This window comes from Aricia agestis, chromosome 2 (genome assembly GCF_905147365.1).
Source record: "Aricia agestis chromosome 2, ilAriAges1.1, whole genome shotgun sequence".
Taxonomy (NCBI): domain Eukaryota; kingdom Metazoa; phylum Arthropoda; class Insecta; order Lepidoptera; family Lycaenidae; genus Aricia; species Aricia agestis.
In genome coordinates, this window is record NC_056407.1 from 21,698,695 (window position 1) to 21,723,145 (window position 24,451).

The following is a 24,451-nucleotide window of genomic DNA, read 5'->3' on the forward strand; positions in this document are numbered from 1 at the left end:
AACCGCTCGCAGCTTATTTCAAAGGCGTTGTATTACAGCGTTCCGGTTTCTGAACGGGAACCACGCGGTTCTCGCTGTGTCTGAACAAGCACTTAACGATGATAAAGCTTAGGCCAAGCCTACGCGACCAGGCGACTGCGAAGCGGAGCGTCAAGTTGTCAAATGTGTTTTTTGTATACAAAACACACATTTGACAACTTGACGCTCCGCTTCGCAGTCGCCTGGTCGCGTAGGTTTGGCCTAAGCTTAAGGCGAGGATAAACCCCAATTTGTTATTCCGTGACTCCCGGTTTACCTAGTTCCAATATAATAACGAAGTGTTAAAAAATATGATATATAAAGCACAATATTCAAATTACCTTAAACCATAAACATTTGAATAAAACGTAATACTTTGGCTGTAATTAATTTACAAACTTACCTCCGAAAAAACTCTATTTCATCGAAATATAAGTATTAACTAGGATAATTGTACATTTTATTTGAATAAATTGTTAGTAAATCTATATTAAAAATTCTTTAACCGAACAATTTTGTTTCTTAATATTTATTTCCAAAGATATTTAAAAAAAACATGAAAAATAGAGAAGATCCGCCCGAGAACCTGTAGTTTTATGCTAAGCTAAAATGAATCTTATTGCGATGCGTATACGCTTGGTCTTTGGTTGTGTGCAAGGTTATCGATTTTGATTGAGATTAATCCCCGCCTTAATAACTCCAATTTAATGAAGAATTTGACAGATAATGTATGGGGTTTATGTCGAAATCTTCATACTTATTTTAATTACAGTTATGTAATGAATATGCGCCTCTGAAGGCGGCAGTAAGAATTAAGAATGTCAGTGGAATCTAGTGTCATCCAGTGCTGATGTACGTCATCGCCAGTTCAAGATTATTATTTATTAATTATCCGTAATGGACGATAACTGTGACATTACACTTGTGACCCGGAATCACACACACACACACAGACCACATACACACACATATTTAATTGAGTGTATGCACAATTGCATACAATTATACAAATACACAATATACACGTACGGAGAAATTTCAACAGAACTTGGGATTATCGCTTATAATGCACAACTCACACTATCCGGAATCTACATCGTTAGCAATAGCATAATAATTAATGAGAATAATTACGTTATATTTAATTGAAATAATTTTAACGATTAAGGACGCTATCACATTTTTTCACAAATATCAGCGACTTTCAGGTACCATTTTAAAGAATTAGGAGTCACACTGCGAGGATATTTTGGTTTCAAATGAAAGATAATATATTTATTTCCACGTCTACACCATAAAAATGTCATAGCCGCATACGAAATTTTCACAAAATACGTTTTAACCATCACAATAATCGCAAAAGATTTAAAAAATGGGGTTTGATTAGGTACCATTATAGCTACTTAAATACACTGAACTAAGGAAAATAAATATAAAAAAAATGTTGCTTATTTGGTCCCCTGTACGAATAGCTAAATATTTTATATAAAAATAAATAACATTTCCATTTATAAGATTATTATTTTTTAACAAAAAATTGAACTCGACTTCCAAGGAAAAAACAATATTCTTAAAATGACCTAAAAATTATGAAATAATTCTTATTCTTCATTACGTCGTTGCAAAGATAAAATCTCTCATGTGACAATTTTAAGTTTTCGAGAAAAACGATAAAAACTGTCTACTGAAAAAAAATGTTAGAAGATTTGTAATTTTTTTAATGCAGATATATTTAGCATTTACAAATGGATATTTGTGGATATAATTATCAGTAATAAATGTTTAGAAAAGCCTGAAAAGTATTTTTTTAACGATTCCGCTGCACATAAGAGATGTTAGCTGCTAAATTTTGTTACATAAGAGATATTCTGCATTATTTCTTTGTGTTTTCTTTTTGCAACTAAGATATTTTAACCATTCATAGAACTTAATAAATTAAAAATAATCAGCCAAATAATTTGGTGAGTGGTGACTAGTAGCTTTTCACTCTGGTAAGGTGGTCCACTCATCATTAAGGCGCAACTTATAAAGCACAGAACCATCTGGCGTATATTTCAGCCCTCTTATGTCTACCATGACTGGATCTCCTTTTTTTGCCGGGACGTATAGATTTTAAGTTTGTTTGGAGTTCTTCGTAATTAAGAAAGAACTGATTTAACACAGTGCCGGTCCTAGCCAAATCTTTAGGCGGTGCGAAAACTAAAAGTGGCGCCCTTCTACATAAAAAAATTGCGTGTCTCAGGTGGCTCAGGTGGTGCTGCTTATAGAAACGTTAGGGCTGCGGATCGCAGTCGAAACGACGTAGGCCAAGTATTTGGACCTTCAAAGCGCCGCCTTTGCGGCAGCATTACTGCACATCGCAGGGATATGAAGGAGAGTGTGCTAACCCAATGGCGCCAACAGGTACTTGTCATTACATTACGTACCTGGCAAGACCACATGACCTTCCCAACTGCCAGCCGCCGATCTGGTCGATACTACAACAGAGGATCAGACATTCGAGGGACGCCTTTACCTTTAGTCATTACCTGCACCATACGGGCAGGAGGAAACCATCGCCTAGGTATCCACTACAGTGAGGAAGAGGATGTTAAATTTTAACATCGAACGGGTATTTTGGTCGAGCTTGCTGCATTCGATACACGTAATCACTAGGCGCGTAAATAGGAGGTTTGATGTACTGTTCAATAGTTGAATGGACACTGTCCACTTCCATCATCGTATGACCTTTTTCTAAATACAACTGCTCAATTACAATGAAAGAAATAACGGTAGATATTTCCACGCGGGCAAGAATTAAAATTTGTCGACGAGTATAATATCTACTTGGGCCAGTCTCCTTTAACAAAAGACTAGGAAAGGAAGTCAATCGTCGAATTTAAAACGCCTAGAAGAGCTACTGGTCCATGAAGACGCTGATGAGGGGAGATTTGCCAATCACCCTGAAACGCAGACTCGTCGACATGACGTGTATTCTGCCCATCCTAACCTACGGTGCTCAGACCTGGTCATTGACCGAGTCGCAAAGGTTCCAGCTCGGGGTTAGTCAAAGAGCATGTTAGGTGTATAAGACTAGCTGACCGAATAAAAAACAGCACGCTGCGCTCTAAAACAGGTGTTAAAGACGTCGCGCATGAAAGCTGCAAAATTCAAGAGGGACTGAAATGGTTCCAAAGGACTGAAATGGCGAGATGAACTGGATGCCTACAAACCAGGCTGACCTGCGGTGGCGTTTGAGCGAGACAGGTGGCAGACCTTGGGGGAGGCCTTTGCCTAGCAGTGGGATAGCACTGAAGGTGGCCTCGAACTAGTAGTGATGTGATCACAGGGTGTGATGCATTTGTTTTCGTTCCGTCTCACTTCCAATGCGTCGATGAATTATTTCGCTTTCTGTCTAAAAAAGGCACGAAATCTATGCGTACTAAGATCACATAACTTCACATATAAGATCAGTAACTTGCAACAATTTGAATAAAAACGGTGAGTGAAACCTCAGTGTCATCTGAATCATCTGTCTGAAGCACATAAGAGATTTTGTGTTGTAACTTGTAAGTCACTTTCAACAATTTGAATAATATTGGTCAGTGAATATCCTCTTATGTGTCATCTCAGTCACATGAGAGATTTTGCTATACATATTATGCACGCTCACACATAGGATATTTTAAAAAAGAGTTCTAGCTAAGACAATTGTCTATATATGAACATAAGAGTTTTTGTAGTGGATATCTCTTGAAATTCTGAATACAAAAATGCAAAATGCAAGAGGTTTTATCTTTGCAACGACGATTAGTGCCTCTTTCAAAATTCGACTAAATCTCAACGAATTCTGTACTCAATTTTCATTCTTTTGAAGTCGGTACCAGCCCAGAACTGAGATACTTGACATAGAACTTAGGTCTTAGCCTGTACCGACTTCAAAAGAATGAAAATTGAGTACTTACAGAATTCGTTGAGATTTAGTCGAATTTTAAAAAAGGCACTAATGAAGAATCAGATCGCCACTTTCGTGAACATGGTACCAACCCTGTACAACAACAAAAGAATCATGAAAACCGGTCCACAAACGGCGAAGTTATGGTTGAACATACAAAAAAATATATAAACAGACGAACATAATATAACCTCCTCCTTTTTGGAAGTCGGTTAAAAAATAAGAAACGCTCTCAAATTTATAAATACATTTTCGCCCTATCAAGAACGCGGCGAGCGTCGTAACCGCCACTGTACAAGATGCGCTGATATTGAATATTATTTTAATGTGCCTAAGGTCGATATTCGTACTGAACTGCTAATTTTTGTAATAATTTTTGTGATAGCGTCCTTAATCATTATTTTTAAACGTGCAAAAATCCACAGTCCATTTGCGAATGTCCCGCACTAGAAACGAATATCTGTGTTAATGGAGACTGCATAACTTTAACATCTGTATTCATAAATAAACAATGTTGATATTTTTATAAGTAAGGGCAGTGAATCTACAAAACTATTGTGCTTTTCTATAATAAAAAAACACACTTTGTATTCAGTTAGCCTTGTTTGTCAGGACTGTTTTCTTGCCAATATTCGAAACCTATGGACGCTTCACACCACGTCAGTGTGGCCCTGTCCTAAATACCTGAAGGACTTGTGTTACGGGTACGAGACAACGTTTGAAAACTTTTGTTCCGTCGGTGGGACTCAAACCCGCTACAGGGCTTGAGCTGCCACACGCTCAACTATTGAGCCACACAGGTTATAACTAGACTATTGATCATGCATTAACCCATATTTTTCTCCGTGATAAATGACGTCAATGGGTTATCTCTCTCCAGCGGTTCAAGAAGGGTTGTGATAGAGAAATAATTGGGGTAGAGGTTACACTTGTTTAATATAACAACCTACATGTTTATTGTTTACCTAGGAATTCTAATGACCATATAACTAATAAAAATGTTATTAAAACAATATATTGTTGTGTGAGTAACATGTTTACCTTGCCATTATTTACCTTAGTTTACATTAGTGGAAGTGAACATCTTATTGCGATACAAAGTAATACTTAACTCCTGTCCCGTTATCGATTTTATATCTTTGTCGATTTTTATCAAAATAAATAATCCAGTTCTTTTATTGCATATCTAACACAAAACAACACACGAATAATTTCTATTTCCCCATCACAGTTTTGGGCATTTATAAAATATATAGCAGAATTACTCATACGTTAAAGAAATCTTATTTCAGTATTCTAGTTTACAGCTCCAAGAAAGTTAAAGCCTACGAATAAGAAAAATAATGATGCAATAATACAATAAATATTATTGCAAGGGTAAATAAAGTGAGTAAATAATGGCATTGGCACTGTTTGCGTTTGACGGACTTTGTACAGAAATGGGCAGCTGTAGGCAGTGGCCCCAGACGCGTAGCGCTACGAATAAGGAAAATGGTGCGACGGCGTAGAGGCACTACGAACTTTTATATTATATTTTTACCGAAATCGGAATGAAATGATTTTGTCATAATTATGTTTGGTATAAGTATGTTTCTTTTTAGGGTTCCGTAGCCAAATGGCAAAAAACCGAACCCTTATAGATTCGTCGTGTCTGTCTTTCTGTCTGTCCGTATGTCACAACCACTTTTCTCCGAAACTATACGAGCTATACTATTGAAACTTGGTTAGTAGTATATGTAGTCTGTGAACCGCATTAAGATTTTTATATAAAAATGAAAAAAATATAAAAATTTTTAGGGTTAGCCATAGGTACAACTGAAACAATTTCGTATACGCTTAAGCTACAGTTTATTTTAATTGGGTTTCCAAGATTCTATTTTGGTAAGAATTTATAGGCATACTATCTACTTTTGCGGGGAATTTTTTCAATTTGCAGATATAAAAATTTTAGTCGTATGTAATGCCTAGTCACATAATAAAATTAAACAGATCATTAATAAGATATTTTTAAATCATAATAAAAACTGTTATAGTCGTATTAAACGTGTACTGCGGGGCTAAAATGGTCACATTTAGCAATTCCTCTCAATCAATTCAGCAAATGAATTGTCAAAACTGTCAAACTGACAAATGTCAAATTAGTACGAATTACTAGATATGAATTGCAAGCAGACTTGCAATTTGCGATTTTAAAAGAATGAATCATAACATGATTCATAATGTGATTCTTCAAAGCGACCATTTTAGCCCCGCAGAAAGATCTAAGGTGGAGCTTATTACATAATATTTTCTAGAAGCTATTACATCTGGGAACACGGCAGTGCTCCAGCCAATTTTTTTAGCAAAGGCACGGCCGTAGCATACTTTTCTCGATGCGGTTCGCGGCTTTTTCACACCCCCTTTATCTTCGATGTTAACAAAGCTAGGAATTTAGAATTTCGGTCACTAGGAGCAAGTATTAAAACTAGATTAACCTCCAAATTACATAACATTTCGATAAATACTTTAATAGTTACGGATGATCAAAGTTACTACATTTTGTCACTCACTGACTGACAGATCATCAAAACTCTAAGGTACTTCTAGCAGACTTAGAACCTTGAAATTTGGCAACAAGGTAGGTCTAATAAGAGAAATAATCAGCGACTGATTGGATTTATTGGGTACCATCGTCCACATGCGTCGTTACATACTAAAAAACACTTTACGCTTGCCGTTTGTGTGTGTATGAACTACCCCAAATATGAAGTTTTATACTTATTTGATTTTCTTGTGCTCATTGCCGAGCCACTATAATAATTATAAAATAAAGAAAACTATTGATAAATTCACTGAATGTTGATTTAAATTACAAAATAAGTTAAAGGCTTGGCTTGAATGTGATCTGAAAACTTTTTACGATTGATATATTGCATGGCTATGCAATATTTTGCTTGGCTCCTTTTTACATTTAATGTTTTGGTGGGATTTATTATTATTCATATGCAATTAACAATAATTATTGTATCCGTTACTAGTAAGTTTCGGGAATAGAAGATAAAAGAGTACAAATGTGTGGACATAACAACAACACAATATCGTAGTAGGTAACTATTTTTTAATCTGTACTCTTTGTACTCTTTCTTCACATACGGTTTTGCTCGATCGAGCAATAACGTCGAGCAAGACCCGCGGCTCGGGACTTCGTCCACACATTCAGCATTGCTCGATATTTTATCCTAAATTGACATATTTAATTCCATCAAACCGGCTCGATGCGAGCTTTCGAGCTGTCAGTTTTGCGGTCCACACAGTAATTATTACTTGATTTGGAGTAAAACTATCAAGCAAAACCGCATGTGAGTACTTAGCATTATAGTGTCATGTGACGATTCATATTTCCCAGAAGCTCGGAATGAGGAAAGGCAGATAAATAAATAAAACCCAATAAATAAATATTTTGCTTTATCTATTGAGAGTTGAGATAGTTTGTCTTATTGAGAGCGACCTTAAACTCTAAAGGTGCTTTCTTCACAATGGACCATGCTGACCCACTACAAGTCATACACCATTACCAGTAGACGGGGTAATGGTGTTTGATGGAGGACGATGGATAGTGGATTGCCAGGCAGTAATGAGCATGCGATTCTTCCGTATTTAAAGTCACTTGGATCGCAAACTGTCTTACTCAAACACAAATGCTATCTCTGGGATGACTCGTTTTGCGGTAGAAGCGATATATTCGAGGAATGAGAATCAGTCCCTAACTCTCACGGTGGTACAAAATCCCAGGTATCAGGATTGAGGATCGTCAGTGGCCGTGTTCGTCGGCGTATTTTTGGACAAACCTTTTATTGCGCATGTCCAAAAGATGTCATGGCAACGCCATAACAAGTTGCTGGTCAAGTCGTAAACAACGTCTTAATTGTTTATACATGATTAAAATAATAAAAGCTAAACATAAATACATAAGCCTAAATTGTCTAACAGCCGCACAAATAATTTATTTAACACTATGATAGTGTTTGATTATTTTATTTTGGAAAATATGGATATGCATCACTTGAAAAAATTTAAAAATTTAATTGTTTTTTTTTTTATGAAATAAGAGGGCAAACGAGCAAACGGGTCACCTGATGGAAAGCAACTTCCGTCACCCATGGACACTCGTAGCATCAGAAGAGATGCAGGTGCGTTGCCGGCCTAGTTTTAAGAGGGAATAGGGTAACAGGGGAGGGTAGGGATGGGAAGGGAAGGGAATAGGGGAAGGTAGGGAAGGGAATAGGGTAGGGGATTGGGCCTCCGGTAAACTCACTCACTCGGAGAAACACAGCGCAAGCGCTGTTTCACGCAGGTTTTCTGTGAGAGCGTGGTATTTCTCCGGTCGAGCCGGCCCATTCATGCCGAAGCATGGCTCTCCCATTAGGTTTGATCATTGCAACGCCACAAACAAATTGCAATTGGGTTAAATGTCAAGTCGTAAACAGTTGTCGTTGCCATGGCATGACATGATTTGGACATGCGCAATAACTAGGTTTTGCAGTGAATGCGCTAAAAATTACGCCGACGAACACGGCCAGTGACATGATGATGTCGATTAACGCAATCAATATTTTATCAGTCACGTGGCGGCGCACACTTTACGCGTAGGGCTGGGAGTACGCACAATAACTATAACAGATAACCTATTGTGATTGGTATGAAAGGGCCGGCTGAAACGAAACTGATGGTAGTAACTAAAGAAAAATTATGCAACAGACGTGTGGGCAATTTTCAAATCTACATTTTGCCAATAAAGGACTGGTTTTATACTTTAATTACGGTATACTTTGACAAATGAGGTAAAAAAACGATGAACACTCCAGCTATATTCAAAATCTCTTGCTTGTAGTATTTGTGAAAATAAAGGAGCACCAAAACAACGTAAACAGTATTATAGGCGTGGATACTTATGCCTCGATTACATGGGGTAATCACTCGATTACTTGGGGTAATCACCCGATTACTTGGGGTAATCACTCGATTACTTGGGGTAATCACTCGATAACTTGGGGTAATCACTCGATTACATGGGGTAATCAAGGCTTAAACTGTTACTTTAAACTGTAACTTAGACCAAATTAAAAGTACACGGAAGGGCTCTACGAAGAAAAATTAGAGGGTGCCTAACCCAAAAACTCAAACATCGTCCTTCTCTCTTCACACTCACGCCCGTCTTTCATATGCCAGGTGAAAAGGGACGACGCGGAATCATCGCCAAGTTAGTTTTTTCTTAATTACTTACTCGATAAATATACAAAATTTAAAAAATCTGCTAGGTCAGTGTCTCAATGATAGAATTTTATACAATGTGTTAAAATATTAACTTCGTTTTATGCACGGATAATATAGCAACATATGAAAAATTCGTGAAAATTAGATGCATCTTTGTGATTTTTTCTATAGAGAAAATTTTAATATATCGTGTTTTAGCTCAGATCAAATTCTTGGAAATATAATGTGGTATCTATGTTTAGAAAATGAAACGATTCGGGGCTTATTTTCAAGTATAAAAATGAATTATAAATTCGACAATTTTGGGTTAGCCGCGCCCTTAAACTTCTACGGCCAGTCAACAATACAACGTGCATAGGAAAGACGACAAGAAATAGCCTAGTTTGATGAATTTGTATGAAGACTTTTTGGGGTTTTTTTTCTACCTGATGCTGTAATGATCCAAAATATTAAATCTCTTAATTATTATTGTGTCGGATTTTTTTCAATCGTCTTCTTGTATATCAGCTGAGCAGTGATAACCCTAATGAAGGCACATATTATAACATACATACTGACCTCAACTTGTTTTCCTTTGATAAAATCGTCTCAAGTTTTAGTTACAGTTAATTGTTAATTAAATTTTCAATACTTTGGACACCAAAAAACTTATCGAATGATCTACTTCAATATTTAAAAACAGTAACTTAAATAAGTTATAATTGACTTGCAAAGCATAATATTTGAGATAATAATAAAACGAATGAAAAATGTTTTGTCAGCAAATTAAAGATCGACCACTTTTATAAAGTCACACAACCGATTCGGGAACTAAACCGTCGAAAAGGAACAACGTAAGAAACGCGCAAGAGGCCATCTTTTAGGAAAAATGTCGAAAAATAGTTATTTTTAAAAGTACACAGTTAACGTAGTAAAAGTTTGTTAGCACTTTGGAAGACATTTCTATTGATTATACACATTGCGCTGTGCACAAAGTAGTAAAAGGCGCAAAATATCTATATAATGTTCCATAAAATAATATTCAACAATACTTATCAAAAACAGTAAATGATGTAACGAAAACATATGACTGTTATATTGTTATCAATAATTATTCGGCGAATACATAGTTTTGTAAATACAGTCTTATCAGCATTACATAATGTTAAGTTGTGAGGTCCTGGTCCAAAAGGTGACATACAACATACAAACAATAAACATAATAAATAATAATAATAGTGTTAAAAGTACAGGAAAGTAACAATAAAATATTTTCATATTATATTAAAGTAGACCAATAATTGATTTAGTATCTATTGTTTTGCTTGGATTTAATGGAAATTTCAATATAGTGGTCTTTTATTACGAACAAAGTGCAACTTTTATCCATATCCTTTTCGTATATTTTTTTAAAGAAAACTTAAATGACACTACACTTTTAGGAATCAATCAATAATTAGTTAATAGAATCAGGCGTTACTTTGCAGAAATCCATAGCTTAAAATTTAGTTTGTTATTATTTTTAGCAATATTTAGCGAAATAAACCTCAACCTTTAAGTGAATGAGTGAGTGTACGCATAAGCATGCGTACAGCACCTCCCTCCTCTCCCACACTGTCTATGCGTACACTCGCATACAAGAACCTGCAAACACCACCACAGCACAAACAATAATGTTGGCAAATCCGTGCATGCGCCATGCAGGTTGAACACATCGACGTGCGTTTTGCCCCAAGACCGGAGCATCCTCAGGATGTGGACTCTACGAACAACGTCAGTCAAGTGCCGCCACCGGATTGCTAAAAATAATAACAAACTAAATTTCAATCAATAATTTTGAATATTATGCACATGAATTATACAATAATAATTCACAATTCAAAATCGTTTCTGAGGGCCTCAGCTAGCTGAGTATAAGAGGTAACCTTAAAAAATGAATTACATTAAATCTACATTACATGAACTGAAAAACACGACGATGAAAATATATTGAAACAGTTGTCAAAGGGCAAGGGCAGCCGAGTAAACTACTGAGTAGAAGGTCAAATGAAAAATAGACGGACGGATGAAAATACAGATTCATTTTACACTAGAGAAAGCCTGCAGCTCCATTGCGCCAAAATACGTTTATCGCGCGGGAACCGTACATTTCACCGGGATGAAAAGTATCCTATGTCCTTTCCCGGGACTCAAAGTATCTCCATACCAAATATCAGCAAAATTGGTTCAGCGGTTTGGGCGTGAAGAGATTGTTACCTCTTAGAGTTCTTAGACAGACAGACAGACACACAAACAGACAGACACACTTTAGCATTTATAATATTAATAAGGATTCGATATATTTTTTGTAATTCAGTCTTTTTACCGATTTCCAAAAAGGAGGAGGTTATACGTTCGGCTGTATGTATCTTTTTTTTTATTTTTTTTTATGTTCAACGATAATTCAGCCATGTGATCCGATTTTCAAAATTCTTTTTGTGTTGTATAGGGTTTAACTCGAATTTGGTAAAGTGGTGATCTGATGATGGGATCCTGGAGGAATCGAGGGAACTCCTCGAAATTTGTATGGAAACATATAGTGATTTCAATTTTTTCTGAAGCATTCAAGGTAAATGCTACCAAAAAGTAAGATTTCGCACCAGGTTATACCCTGAATCCGAAGGTACCCAACAGAACTTTTGAATCCTTATAGATACAGGTTCGGGGATTGCGGCGTTGTTTAAACAACTGAAAGCATAAGCCAACACATCAATTTATTTGATCATCATCATCAAAATCATAATTATGCCATGGGTCATCACATTATGACCCAATTATTGATGCTTTTCGTGATATTTTGCATCGAAGCAGATGTTTTCGATGATTATTTCGCTGTTTGTGGACCGATTTTCAAAATTCTTGTGTTGTTGTATAAGATATAATCTTGCTTTTGTTTAATAATTACGAAAGTGGTGAGTTGATGATGGGTTCTATGAGCAATCGAGAGAAATCCTTGAAATTTATCAAAAGACTCATAGTGGTCAAAATGTTGTTTCTAGTAACTTAAACATATGTTACGAATAAGAAATAGTTTATACGAAGGTATTTCTTGGTCCAAAGGCACTGAACAGAACTCCTGAACCTTTAAAGATAAAAGTTTTTAAATTGCAGCATCGCTTTACGCTTAGATAACTGCAAGCATTTACCACAATTTCGCTTACAGTAACATAATGTGAATAGTTAACATTCGTAGTGGTTATTTACGCATAAAGCCTTATCTTGTAGATAACTAAAAAGAGACTTCAAATAATGAAGACTGTAGTATGTACAGAAATAGTTGAGATTTAGACGAATTCTGAAAAAGGCACTATTATAGAGTAAGAGTTATTTAATACTTTTTAGTTCATATTATTATTGTCTTTACCTTGGAAGTCGGTTTTAATTTTTTGTTAAAAATAATAATCAATCAGACTTTAAAGTATATTTACTATTTTTACATGAAAAAAATCCCTGAATAATTACAAAATATATTGTCTTTTTGAACACAACCTCTAAACTGGGAGAAAAAAGTTTAGGCGCGAAATTATCGAGTATGCATAATCCATACTAATATTATAAATGCGAAATTGTGTCTGTCTGTCTGTCTGTTACCTCTTCACGCCAAAGCCGCTGAACCGATTTTGCTGTATGGAGATACTTTAAGTCCCGGCAAAGGACATAGGATACTTTTTTTCCCGGAAAAATGGACGGTTCCCACCCGTTAAAACTTAAAAGGCGTAGGTACTTAGTGTTCTGAAACTGTATTACACACACGGATCGTGAAACCTTGATACAGACTACAGAGACACGTTTACAGCGCATTACATAACGACGCGGCGCAGACAGAGCGGGGTCATAGTAATCGCTTCATTCATGCAAAATAATGAACATGCCGCATGCGCGTGCGCCGCATGCACGCTCCACGCGCGCCGCACATGCGTGGAAATGCCGGGACATATTTTCCGCGAACGATAATAATTATACAACTGTGACACATGCGTATGGGACATTATGTGATTTATAATTAGCACTCAGAAAGGCGGAAAGGAGCTTAGAGTATTATTTTTCTGCGGGGAAACGACGATAACCAAAGACGACCTACATTCTGAAGATACCACGGAGCAATGAAAATGTACGTGGGAGAGCCATGCTTCGGCACGAATGGGCCGGCTCGACTGGAGAAATACTACGTTATCACAGAACACCGGCGTTTCGCCGAGTGAGTGAGTTTACCGGAGGCCCAATCCCCTACCGTATTCCCTTCCTTACCCTCCCCTATTCCCTTTCCTTCCCTTCCCTACCCTCCCCTATTACCCTATTCCCTCTTAAAAGGCCAGCAACGCACCTGCAGCTCTTCTGATGCAGCGAGTGTCCATAGGCGACGGAAGTTGCTTTCCATCGGGTGACCCGTTTGCTCGTTTGCCCCCTTATTTCATCTTCCACAACGGATGTAAAGGCCTAGTTTTTAGCAAATTTTAAAATGAAGATAATATTATCTCCTCATTAATAGATATTATTCGGAATAATGGTTTTTAGCGATAGCCTCCCTAGTGCTAGGTATTTGATAAAGACGCCAGGACTGCAACGTTTGAGGTCTCAGTTTGGGCGCCAAGTGCCAACTGTAAAAAACCTCAAATGGTTTTTATCGAACGTCGCTGTAGGCGCAAAATTCATATTTCCGTGATGCTACGGCTCTTTCTACAAATAATAATGTTTACTGATTTTTTATATAAATCTAGCTGTCCCGGCAAACGTTTCTTTGCCATATAAAGTATTTCGGCCGTATTATTTTATTGAAGTGACTAAATAAGTATGTCACCATGGCAATGTCCATCGCTATCCCGTCGCACAAACAATGGTCGCTGTCAGTCTCGAGTTGTAATAATTTACGATTATTTATTCAACAAATGCACTTATCGATTTAAAAAGTACCCAGTAGCCGATTCTCAGACCCACTGAATATGCATATAAAATTTGGTTTAAATCAGTAAAGCCGTTTCGGAGGAGTACGCGGCCTAACATTGTGACACGAGAATTTTATATATTTAAAGAGAAGATTAAGGTAAAAACGAAAAAACAGGTCACCTCATGGAAAGTAACTATACCGTCGCTCTTGGACACTCGCAACAGCAGAAGAATTTAACATCTAAAATTTAATTTATGTTTCCACGCTCTCTGCTTTTATTCTGTGACGTCGCACGTCGCTTCATTAATCCATTATTTGCCGAATTTTAATCCTGCGGATAGCGTTTAATCTCGTTTGGCCAGCGCGACCTTAATCCTAATAATAAGGTTAACTAAATTTCAATCTGAAGCATCGTGAATTGTAATTCAATTCCGCCTTCGGTGTAACTCACGCGAATTGTATCATGCATTCATAATTATTGGATCGCTCTGTTTATTTTTTTGATAAACAAAGAAAATCAATTTTTAATGTCACTTGGCAAATAATAATGAAGAGGATAGCCAGAGTAGTATTCGGTCTTCAGATGCTTCAGTAGGTCTATAAATATTTGCTTTGAAAGCAATACCTGCAAAGGTTGATCAGACTCGTGGTTTTTAACCGACTTCCAAAAAGGAGGAGATAATAAATAATAATATGTTGGGCTTTGTATATTTTTTTGGAGATCGTTCTGTCCTGTGGCCCAGGTTAATTCTTGTCAGGTTAATTTTCGTTCGAGCTAATGCTTTTACCTCTACTTCCATGACAGTCCACTATATTTTACTACCAGTCTTCTGTGTTGCTTACAATTATGTAACAAAGCTTGAACTAAACAAATTTATAACAATATTGAACTCATTATTATCTAAGTAAATTAAAAACAGTGGGACGTAAACAAACTAAACATTAACAAATAATACAATATGCAACTACATTTAAATAGTTAAATGCCCGATGCCTTCTGAGTTCTACATCATTCCTTCGATTACAAGAGGACAAATAAAATTCGATATACTAGCTCCACCCCTGTGGGTCAGTCCACTGATAACCTTCTTCGTCTTTACGACACTCAGACCTCAGTCCGAGACGAGTAGCTTCACCCTCTGCGCCGCGTCAGTCTATAAAGGCACCTAGCACACACAAAGAAAACAGTCCACCGTCGTCAGCCGATGATGTGTATCATCACCGCGGCCGAGATTATACAATAAAACCGAGTAACCTCGCGTGCGATGTCACGGTACACAAACAAAACAAATAGTTGTGCTTAAAAAAATATTCAAAATTCCCTCTCTTTTCCGCGCACGCGCAAACGCTTCGCTGTGATTGGTCGGCCGGGAGACCGTCGAGAAAAATGAGTGAATCGAAAAACGGCGTTAGTCGCTCGGCGTGCAACAGCAAAGGGAGCATGATTGTTGTTTCGAACAGATTACCGTTTGTTTTGAGGAAAAATGAGAAAACCGGTGAACTAGAGAGAAAGGCCAGGTAAGAATTTGTCAATAATGTGCTTGATTTGTATTATTTAAGTGATATGTGTTGTTGTGACTTGTGTTGTTATGTCAATAAGACGTAATATCTATAATGTCAATATCTCCGTTGAATTATTAATTAAATCCGTAGAATTTAAAGCTAATTAATTCATTGTCATGCTAAAAAATGCTGTAAAAATCTAAAATTACAGGGTGAGTACATTTTTCCTTACATAAATTACGAATGATGTCTAAAAACACGCGCAAGTGTATGAAAATTTAAATTCAAATCTAAGTATTAAGATAATAAAGTAAAATTTTAATTGTTAATTTAAATAAAATTATCAGGCACCAGTGAATTTGGTTTGTTTTAAAGTAAATTCCAAGGTTAGCCCGATCAGTCGTTTTACCTCGGAGTGTCCGTGAAAGTGATTCTTATTTGCTTGTAATAAAGGTCACGTCAGGGCGAAGTCAGGGGTAATATAACTGTGAAGTGTGAACAGTGCACCGCGGTATGATTCTCTCGGTTACTGGAACGTTCGGGAAGCCGTCAGGCGCTCTCACGCGTCTTCTGACTTCTCCCGTGATCACAAATCTCTGAACGTGATTTAGTTATAAAAATTAGTAATAGGGTCCCGTTTTCACCCTTTGGGTACGGAACCCTAAAATATAAAAAAAATGTTAAATAAGCATAAACAAACACCAAAGCTGTCATTTCTGTGAACAGCTGATTGTATTGTGACAAGATGGCAATTGGCAGCGTTATTTTTTTATGCCTATTTATAGCTATTTAGTACTTTAGTCAAAGAACTCGAAGAATTCATTGATTTTGTGTCTGAAGTCTGAACAACTCAATTAACATTTCAAAGTATTTTAAAAGAAACTATCTATTTTTAAACAAGCGCGTAGTGCGTACAAATCTTTAACAAGTAAGTAAGTAAATTAATGTTCTTTTTTTTTCATCCATACTTCCAAACTAATATTATTTACTAGCTGTCTCGGTGAACTTCGTGTCACTTTAAAACCTTCCCTGAACTTCTACGAATATTTTAAGACTAAAATTAGCCCAATCCGTTCAGCCGTTTTCGAGTTTTAGCGTTACTAACACAATTGAAAATCCATTTTTATAATAACAAAAATAAGTGATAATACTTTAGGGCGTGTACGTGTTGCTTGAATTGCAATTGAAGAGAGTTCACTGTGAAAGTAGCAGCGCTGAAAGACCAAAAAATTTTTTCACTTGTATGGGGAAACTCGTGACGCTCAGGCCCTTGCCCATACAAAAGTGAAAAAAAATTTTGGTCTTTCAGCGCTGCTACTTTCACAGTGAACTCTCTACAAGGAACACGTACACACCCTAAAGTATTATCACTTATTTTTGTTACACACTGTATAGATAAATGCGAAAGTATATAATAATTGGCTGTTTGTCTACAACCTCTTCACTGTCGAACCGCTGAACCGATTTTGCTGAAATTTGGAATGGAGACAAAGTACCTACATCTAGAATACTTTTTCCCGGAAATATACAGCTACGGTTTCCGGGCGTTAAACGAATTTTGGCGTAAAATTGCGGGTGTCATCTAGTCTCCTCCTCGCGTTGTGTTCCTCATTGCTGAGGGTCGTGATTCCCCTTTAGGAGCTTAGTCGTGACCATATTACGCCACTTGTGGGCTGTGGCGTCCTTGGCAGAATCACAGAATACATATTACTAGTACAAGACAGAATGGAGAGCGTCATGAAGGCCGGTGTCTAGCGTAGTGAACCCAACCCAAGAACAACCCCCATCTAGTCTAGTCTTCTTCTTCTTATATATAAAAATGGATTTTCAAATGTGTTAGTCGCGCTAAAACTCGAAAACGGCTGAACGGATTGGGCTGATTTTAGTCTTAAAATGTTCGTAGAAGTCCAGGGAAGGTTTTAAAGTGACACGAAGTTCACCCGTCACCGGGACAGCTAGTAATGTAATAAATAAATCATACGTGGGAGAGCCATGCTTCGGCACGAATGGGCCGGCTCGACCGGAGAAATACCACGTTCCCACAGAAAACCGGCGTGAAACAGCGCTTGCGCTGTGTTTCGCCGAGTGAGTGAGTTTACCGGAGGCCCAATCCCCTACCCTATTCCCTTCCCTACCCTCCCCTACTCCCTTCCCTTCCCATCCCTACCCTCCCCTATTACCCTATTCCTTCTTAAAAGGCCGGCAACGCACCTGCAGCTCTTCTGATGCTGCGAGTGTCCATGGGCGACGGAAGTTGCTTTCCACCAGGTGACCCGTTTGCCTGTTTGCCCCCTTCTTTCATAAAAATAAATAAAAAATACAAAGGTTTGATCCTAATAAAGGAATAATAAAGCAGAGGTTCCCTAACTTATTTTGTCTACCGCCCACTTTAAGAACAAATTATATTTTAGTGCCCCCCATTGCTTTGTGGCGATACCCACAATCCGCCTAACATTCCTGCATCGCGCTATCGAAGTTTCGGAGAACGGCAAGATATATACAACGTCTGAAATGACGTCAGTGGGCTTCGGCCTGACCGAGCATGCTATCTCTCTCGGTCGGAAGATCTTCCTTTTCGGCCGCCACTAACAACGTTAAATTGGTGACCACCGACAAGAACACGCATCCTTCTGGACATCAATCATCATCAACACTGCCCGCCCCTCCGCACCACGTCAGCAGACATCAAGCATAACCGGGTCGCCTCGACCATAAGCCGCGTTGGAGGTCCGCGCCGGTCGAACCCGTGTCTGGCTTGAACGGGGCAGCCATAGGCTACAACGACCGGTCAACAAGCAGAGCACGGGGTCCCTCTCCTGGTCATTGCACGCGTAGCTTCGGCCCACACCTGACAACTCAAGCGCATCGAAGAATACCACAGGTCTTCGGGGGGGAGTGATGTGGCGATACCCACAATCCGCCTAACATTCCTGCATCGCGCTATCGAAGTTTCGGAGAACGGCAAGATATATACAACGTCTGAAATGACGTCAGTGGGCTTCGGCCTGACCGAGCATGCTATCTTCTTCTTCCTTTTCGGCCGCCACTAACAACGTTAAAGCTTCAATTTAAAATGCATCGTGATGAAATAAATCGCCCCCCAAGCCTCTACACAACGCCCCCATTTTTTTCTGGGTCCACGCCGCCCCCCTTCAGACCTTCAGGGGCGTTATCGCCCACTTTGGGAAAGGCTGTAAAGTAAATTACGGACACTCAAAGTGAAATATATCCCACAGCTTCAAGTCGAAATAAAAATATTTACATTCGAAGCTGATATAGTTAGTTTTACGAAGCTCATTCTGGCTTTTACATTGCTTTTACTGCATTCATTTTGAACTTTCTAAAAAGCTTTCGTCTACTTTCGAAATGCTTAAAAGAGCTTGAAGCTTTTTTGCACCCTTGCCAAATGTTCTGACGTAACTCAAATACACGTTTAATTTCGTTTTTTTTTTATCAAGTGTAAGAAAAATCCAAAATCTAGTAAAAGTCTACTTATCATTGCTAAGACAATGTGTAACAAAATACTATATTACTATATATAAACTAGCTGTCCCGGTGAACTTCGTGTCACTTTAAAACCTTCCCTGGACTTCTACGAATATTTTAAGACTAAAATCAGCCCAATCCGTTCAGCCGTTTTCGAGTTTTAGCGCGACTAACACATTTGAAAATCCATTTTTATATATAAGATTACTATCTACTGTTTTAATCTACTTCCGACTTCAAGATAATAATATATCGTCAACTAGCTGTTGCCCGCGACTTCATCCGCGTTAACATAGTATAATAACAAAGATAAAATAGTTTTCTCCTTTTTAACCCCCGACAAAAAAGAGGGGTGTTATAAGTTTGACGTGTCTGTCTGTCTGTCTGTCTGTTTGTCTGTGTGTGTATCTGTCCGTGGCATCGTAGCATCCAAACGGGTGGACCGATTTTGATCTAGTTTTTTTTGTTTAAAAGCTGACATGATCGAGAGTGTTCTTAGCTATAATTCATCATCATCAGCCTGCTCAGTGCTGGACAATCAGGGTTTATCTGGTTCATGAAAGGCCGTTAGCAACTTGTTGTCGTTTAAAAGGTTTTATATTTCATTCTAGTTCGTGACATTTGTGAGTATACAATATACATATACACATATTACTGGAAAGTTGACCTGGTGCTGCAGCGTCAGCTGGTAGTCAATAGGATATCCAACTCCTCGCCAACTTAGAGCAGAGGTTTCGTGTTTGACAACCAGTAAGATGTAGATAGACAGTAAATATTTACATGCTGCTGCTGCAGCATCACCTGGATTCTATACCTAGGAACCGAGCTTCCTATGAACCCAAAGTGGAGGTTTCATGTTTGGGCTCATATTAACGGCCTCATCGAAAAGAACATTGATAGATATGGTAATCATGAGAATATGATTTTGTTGATAGGAATTATTCTGCACTATAACCAACACAAGTTTAAAAATTATGAAATAAAATTAAATTAAGAAATTAAAAAAAAACCCCCGCCAAACAACTTTAAAAAGAAATGAAATAATATTTACTGCCCTTAAGTTCAAATAATTTCTAACTTGTCTAAAGTAATATTTTAGTCCATAATTGTTGTCAAGGTGTGTCGGGGGACCGCTAATGTAGATGTTTGATTTCACATAACATTAAAGTTTAAGGATCAGTTCACAGCGAACTGAGTCGAGATAATCAGCGTCTTGGCGGTTGTAGTTTGTAGTTTACTTGGCGGTCCCCCGACACACCGTGACAACAATTATTGGACTAAAATATTACTTTAGACAAGTTAGAAATTATTTGAACTTAAAGGCAGTAAATATTATTTCATTTCTTTTTAAAGTTGTTTGGCGGGGGTTTTTTTAAATTTCTTAATTTAATTGTTTTTGTGGTTCCTTATACAAAGGGTAAAACCGGACCCTATTTAAGCAAACGTCAAACGCAAACGTCAATAAACTTTCATGTTTCTAACTCAAGAAATGACGGACTTTCATTGAAACTTTCTACCCCAATTTCACCCCCTTGGGGGTAGAATTACCAGAAACACTTAAATACGTATCCATTCATTTTTAATCAGTAGCACAAAAATAAAGTTTCATGTTTCTAACTCAAGAAATGACGGACTTTCATTCAAACTTTCAACTCCAATTTCACCCCCTTGGGGGTAGAATTTCTAAAAACGCTTAAATACCTATCCATTCATTTTTAATCAGCAGTCCAAAAATGAACTTTCATGTTTCTAACTTAAGAAATGACGGACTTTCATAAAAACTTTCAACCCCTATTTGACCCCCTTGGGGGTAGAATTTTCAGAAACGCTTAAACAGGTATCCAATCATTTTTAGTCAGTAACCCAAACATAAAATTTCATGTTTCTAACTCAAGAAATAACGGAGTTTCATTCAAACTTTCAACCCCAATTTCACCCCCTTGGGGGTAGAATTTCCAAAAACGCTTAAATACGTATCCAAGTTTCATGTTTCTAAGTCAAGAAATGACGGACTTTCATTAAAACTTTCAACCCTTATTTCACCCCCTTCGGGGTAAAATTTTCAAAATTCCTTCCTTAGTGGGTGTCTACTTAATAAAACAACCCTACTCACCAAATTTCGTGGCTGTAACTTTTACAGTTTTTGCTCAGCGATGATGAATCAGTCAGTCAGTCAGTCAGGACATGTAATTTTATAAGTATAGACAAAAAGTACGGAAAATATCTACATTGTCATTTAATTTTATGGGTATGATAGTGATGATATAATTCTGTCTACTCTGGTGATGACTGATGAGCAAAATCTTGGTCTTTGTCTTGCCATTTTGCAAGACCAAGGCAAATTTTTCTCGTGGTCTTGCAGTCTCGGTTTTTTTTGCTCATACCTAGAAAACGTAATTATTTTCATTTTTCATATACCTGTCTTGTCCTAACTATAATCTTAAAATAATACACCCTCACTTCTTTAACAGTCAAATAAAAAACCCATTAGCTGTTGAAAATGCAAGCCTTGAAACTTGAAAGATCATTATGTAGCTGCTAAATTGTTAAATGACATGAATTCGCTTAAAACACAATTACTAGACATCCCACGTACTTACCTAGTACCTACAATGAAGCCTCATTGTCAACAACAATGACCGGCTTACATTATTCCAATCCAGTAATCAAATCCAGCACATTTTTGGTAAATTGCAATCCAGTGCGTTCCAGTGCCCGTTTACATTTGCGAATCTGAAAATCACGTAAACACTAGACAAGGTCAGATCAGATTTATGAGTTGGGACGAGGCTTATGGGTGACCTTTTCAATATCATTCCAAGGAAGTGCGGGATAAATCAATAGGAACCTGCGTACGGTGCATAGCGACTGAAGCTAAACGCTATCAGCAAACACGCTACGCATTAATTTCATTCTAAAATTAATATACAGGCTGTAACAAAACTAAGTGATAGTACTTTATGTGTGTACGTGTCCCTTATAGAGTTCACTGTGAAAGTAGCAGCGCTGAAAGAGCAAATGCATGACGCTCGGGTGTTGCCCATACAAATCTCCCAAAAATATTCTTAGACACTAGGGACTTACAAGGTTGTTTTGGCGTATGTTCAAAACTTGATCGAAACATAACAAAAGGTGAAAACACGGTGAGAGATTTCACAATCCTGATATCATCTTTAATTTCGCATGTAATGTACACAAAGATCTAAATTATTGTTGACCTACATTTTAATCTTTTTATAAATAAATAAAAAAATAGGTTTGTGGAACACAAAAATGTAAAAACTTTACATTGTTGATACAATCGATGATAGATCTGATTTATCACGTTTGAACCGAGAAATAAGCATTAAAATTTCTAATCCAGATCTACCTAAATCGTTACCAAATAAACCCGATATGGTATCCAAACATGCGAAACGTAGGTATAAGGGTTCACAACTTTTCAAACAGTTTTATTGGTGACCGCACCCGTTCCGACCTTCAAATCCCTTCGATTCCTTCGAATGTGGATCAAAAGGAAATAAAGGGATTAGGGATATTAAACAGTCGTATACAGACTTCTGGATATAATGATTTGTAAATATTGATCCATTTTTGTTCAAACATCTAGAAAAAACAATCCAACATTCACTGCCACTATAAAATATTTATAGATATTTTAATAATATATCTGTCGCAGCCGACGACCGAAATAAAACGCACCTAGCGCCGTAGCGGTGCGCGCTGAACTACTTCAATTAGACGGCGGCTTTTGAATCAGCTGTTGAACGTTTTGAGCGATTAAAATATTCAATATAAAAGCTAGACGTGTGATTGAATGGCGTTGACCAGTCAAAGGGCTAGCTGTTTGATTGAACGGCTATTTAAACCAGTCGGCTGCGACATATCGACTATGTTGCCGATCGATCGAGAATAATCATACGACAAAAATTATTCAGTTGCCGCTTTGTATGTATGTACGCGTAATTACTTGGTTCAACTCGTCTGCAGTCGTCACTTCGAGTAAAATAAAAATAATCGGTCAAGTGCGAGTCGGACTCGCGCATGAAGGGTTTCGTACCGTTAAGGAGTGAGCACACTGATACGGGCCGTGCCGGGGCTCATCGCAAAAATCCCCCTCCATACAATTTGTATGGAAGCGGAAATCCGCTGCGCCCCGACACAGTGTGCGATACGCGCATCCGCTTCCATACAAATTGTATGCAGGCGGATTTTTGCGATGAGCCCCGGCACGCTGAGCCCCGGCACGGCCCGTCTCAGTGTGCTCACTTCTTAACAGAGCAAAAATAGGCCAAAAATTGTGTTTTTTGTATGGGAATTAAATTATTTTTTTATATTATTTTAATATTATTATTAACTAGCTGTTGCCCGCGATTTCGTCCGAGTCAACAAAATGTGATAACAAAAGTAGACATATAATTAAAGCCTTTGTGAAAATTTCAAGTGCCTACCTGTTGCCATTATTGATATCGAGAGCAAAAATGCCAAAAAAATCACGTTTGTTGTATGGGAGCCCCCCTTAAATATTAATTTTATTTTGTTTTTAGTATTTGTTGTTATAGCGGCAACAGATACACACAATCTGTGAAAATTTCAGAAGTTTAGCTATAGCGGTTCCTAAGGTGGAGCATGGAGACAGACAGACGGACAGACAACGAAGTCTTAGTAATAGGGTCCGGGTTTTACCCTTTGGGTATGGAACCATAAAAATTAAAGTGTTGTATCGTGACTTGCTACATAAATCTATCCCACCAAAAACATTTTCATGTAAAAATGTTGCCAAGATGACAACATAATATTATAGTTCGTCGTGTCAAAAAGTAGTGAGATCTCATGTAGAGCCAAGTTTCTAACCTTACATACTCAACCCTAAATCTAAAAACCTTAATTTTACCCTAAAGCGCGGCAAAATATTTGATAATAATATTATAATGTGTCAGCCGCACGAGAAGAATCTAAAAACTCTACACATTAGTCAAAATCGGTGGCTTGGCCATTTTGTTATTCGCCAGGGCTTTGAACTTAATATACAGTAACTAATGATAAATGGCCAGGCCACCGATTTTGATTAATGTGTAGAGTTTATAGATTCTCCTCGTGCGGCTGACACATTATAATATTATCAAATATTTTGCCGCGCTTTAGGGTAAAATTAAGGTTTTTAGATTTAGGGTTGAGTATGTAAGGTTAGAAACTTGGCTCTACATGAGATCTCACTACTTTTTGACACGACGAACTATAATATTATGTTCTCATCTTGGCAACATTTTTACATGAAAATGTTTTTGGTGGGATTTCATTTCTTTTTGTAAGCTGGTTTACATTGTTTTTTCTTTTAGTTCATTTTTTAGGGT

At 37.5% G+C, this 24,451-nt stretch overlaps 1 protein-coding gene across 1 annotated transcript in view; it reads left to right on the forward strand.

Annotated features, from left to right (window-relative positions):
• Window positions 1–15,243: 15,243 nt before the first annotated feature.
• Window positions 15,244–24,451, forward strand: part of LOC121739957 (alpha,alpha-trehalose-phosphate synthase [UDP-forming]) — a 32,706-nt gene continuing 23,498 nt past the window's right edge. Inside the window, exon 1 of the mRNA XM_042132598.1 lies at window positions 15,244–15,626. Coding sequence (XP_041988532.1) covers window positions 15,496–15,626 — 131 coding nt within the window. The 5' untranslated portion in view covers window positions 15,244–15,495. The remainder of the gene's footprint in view (window positions 15,627–24,451) is intronic.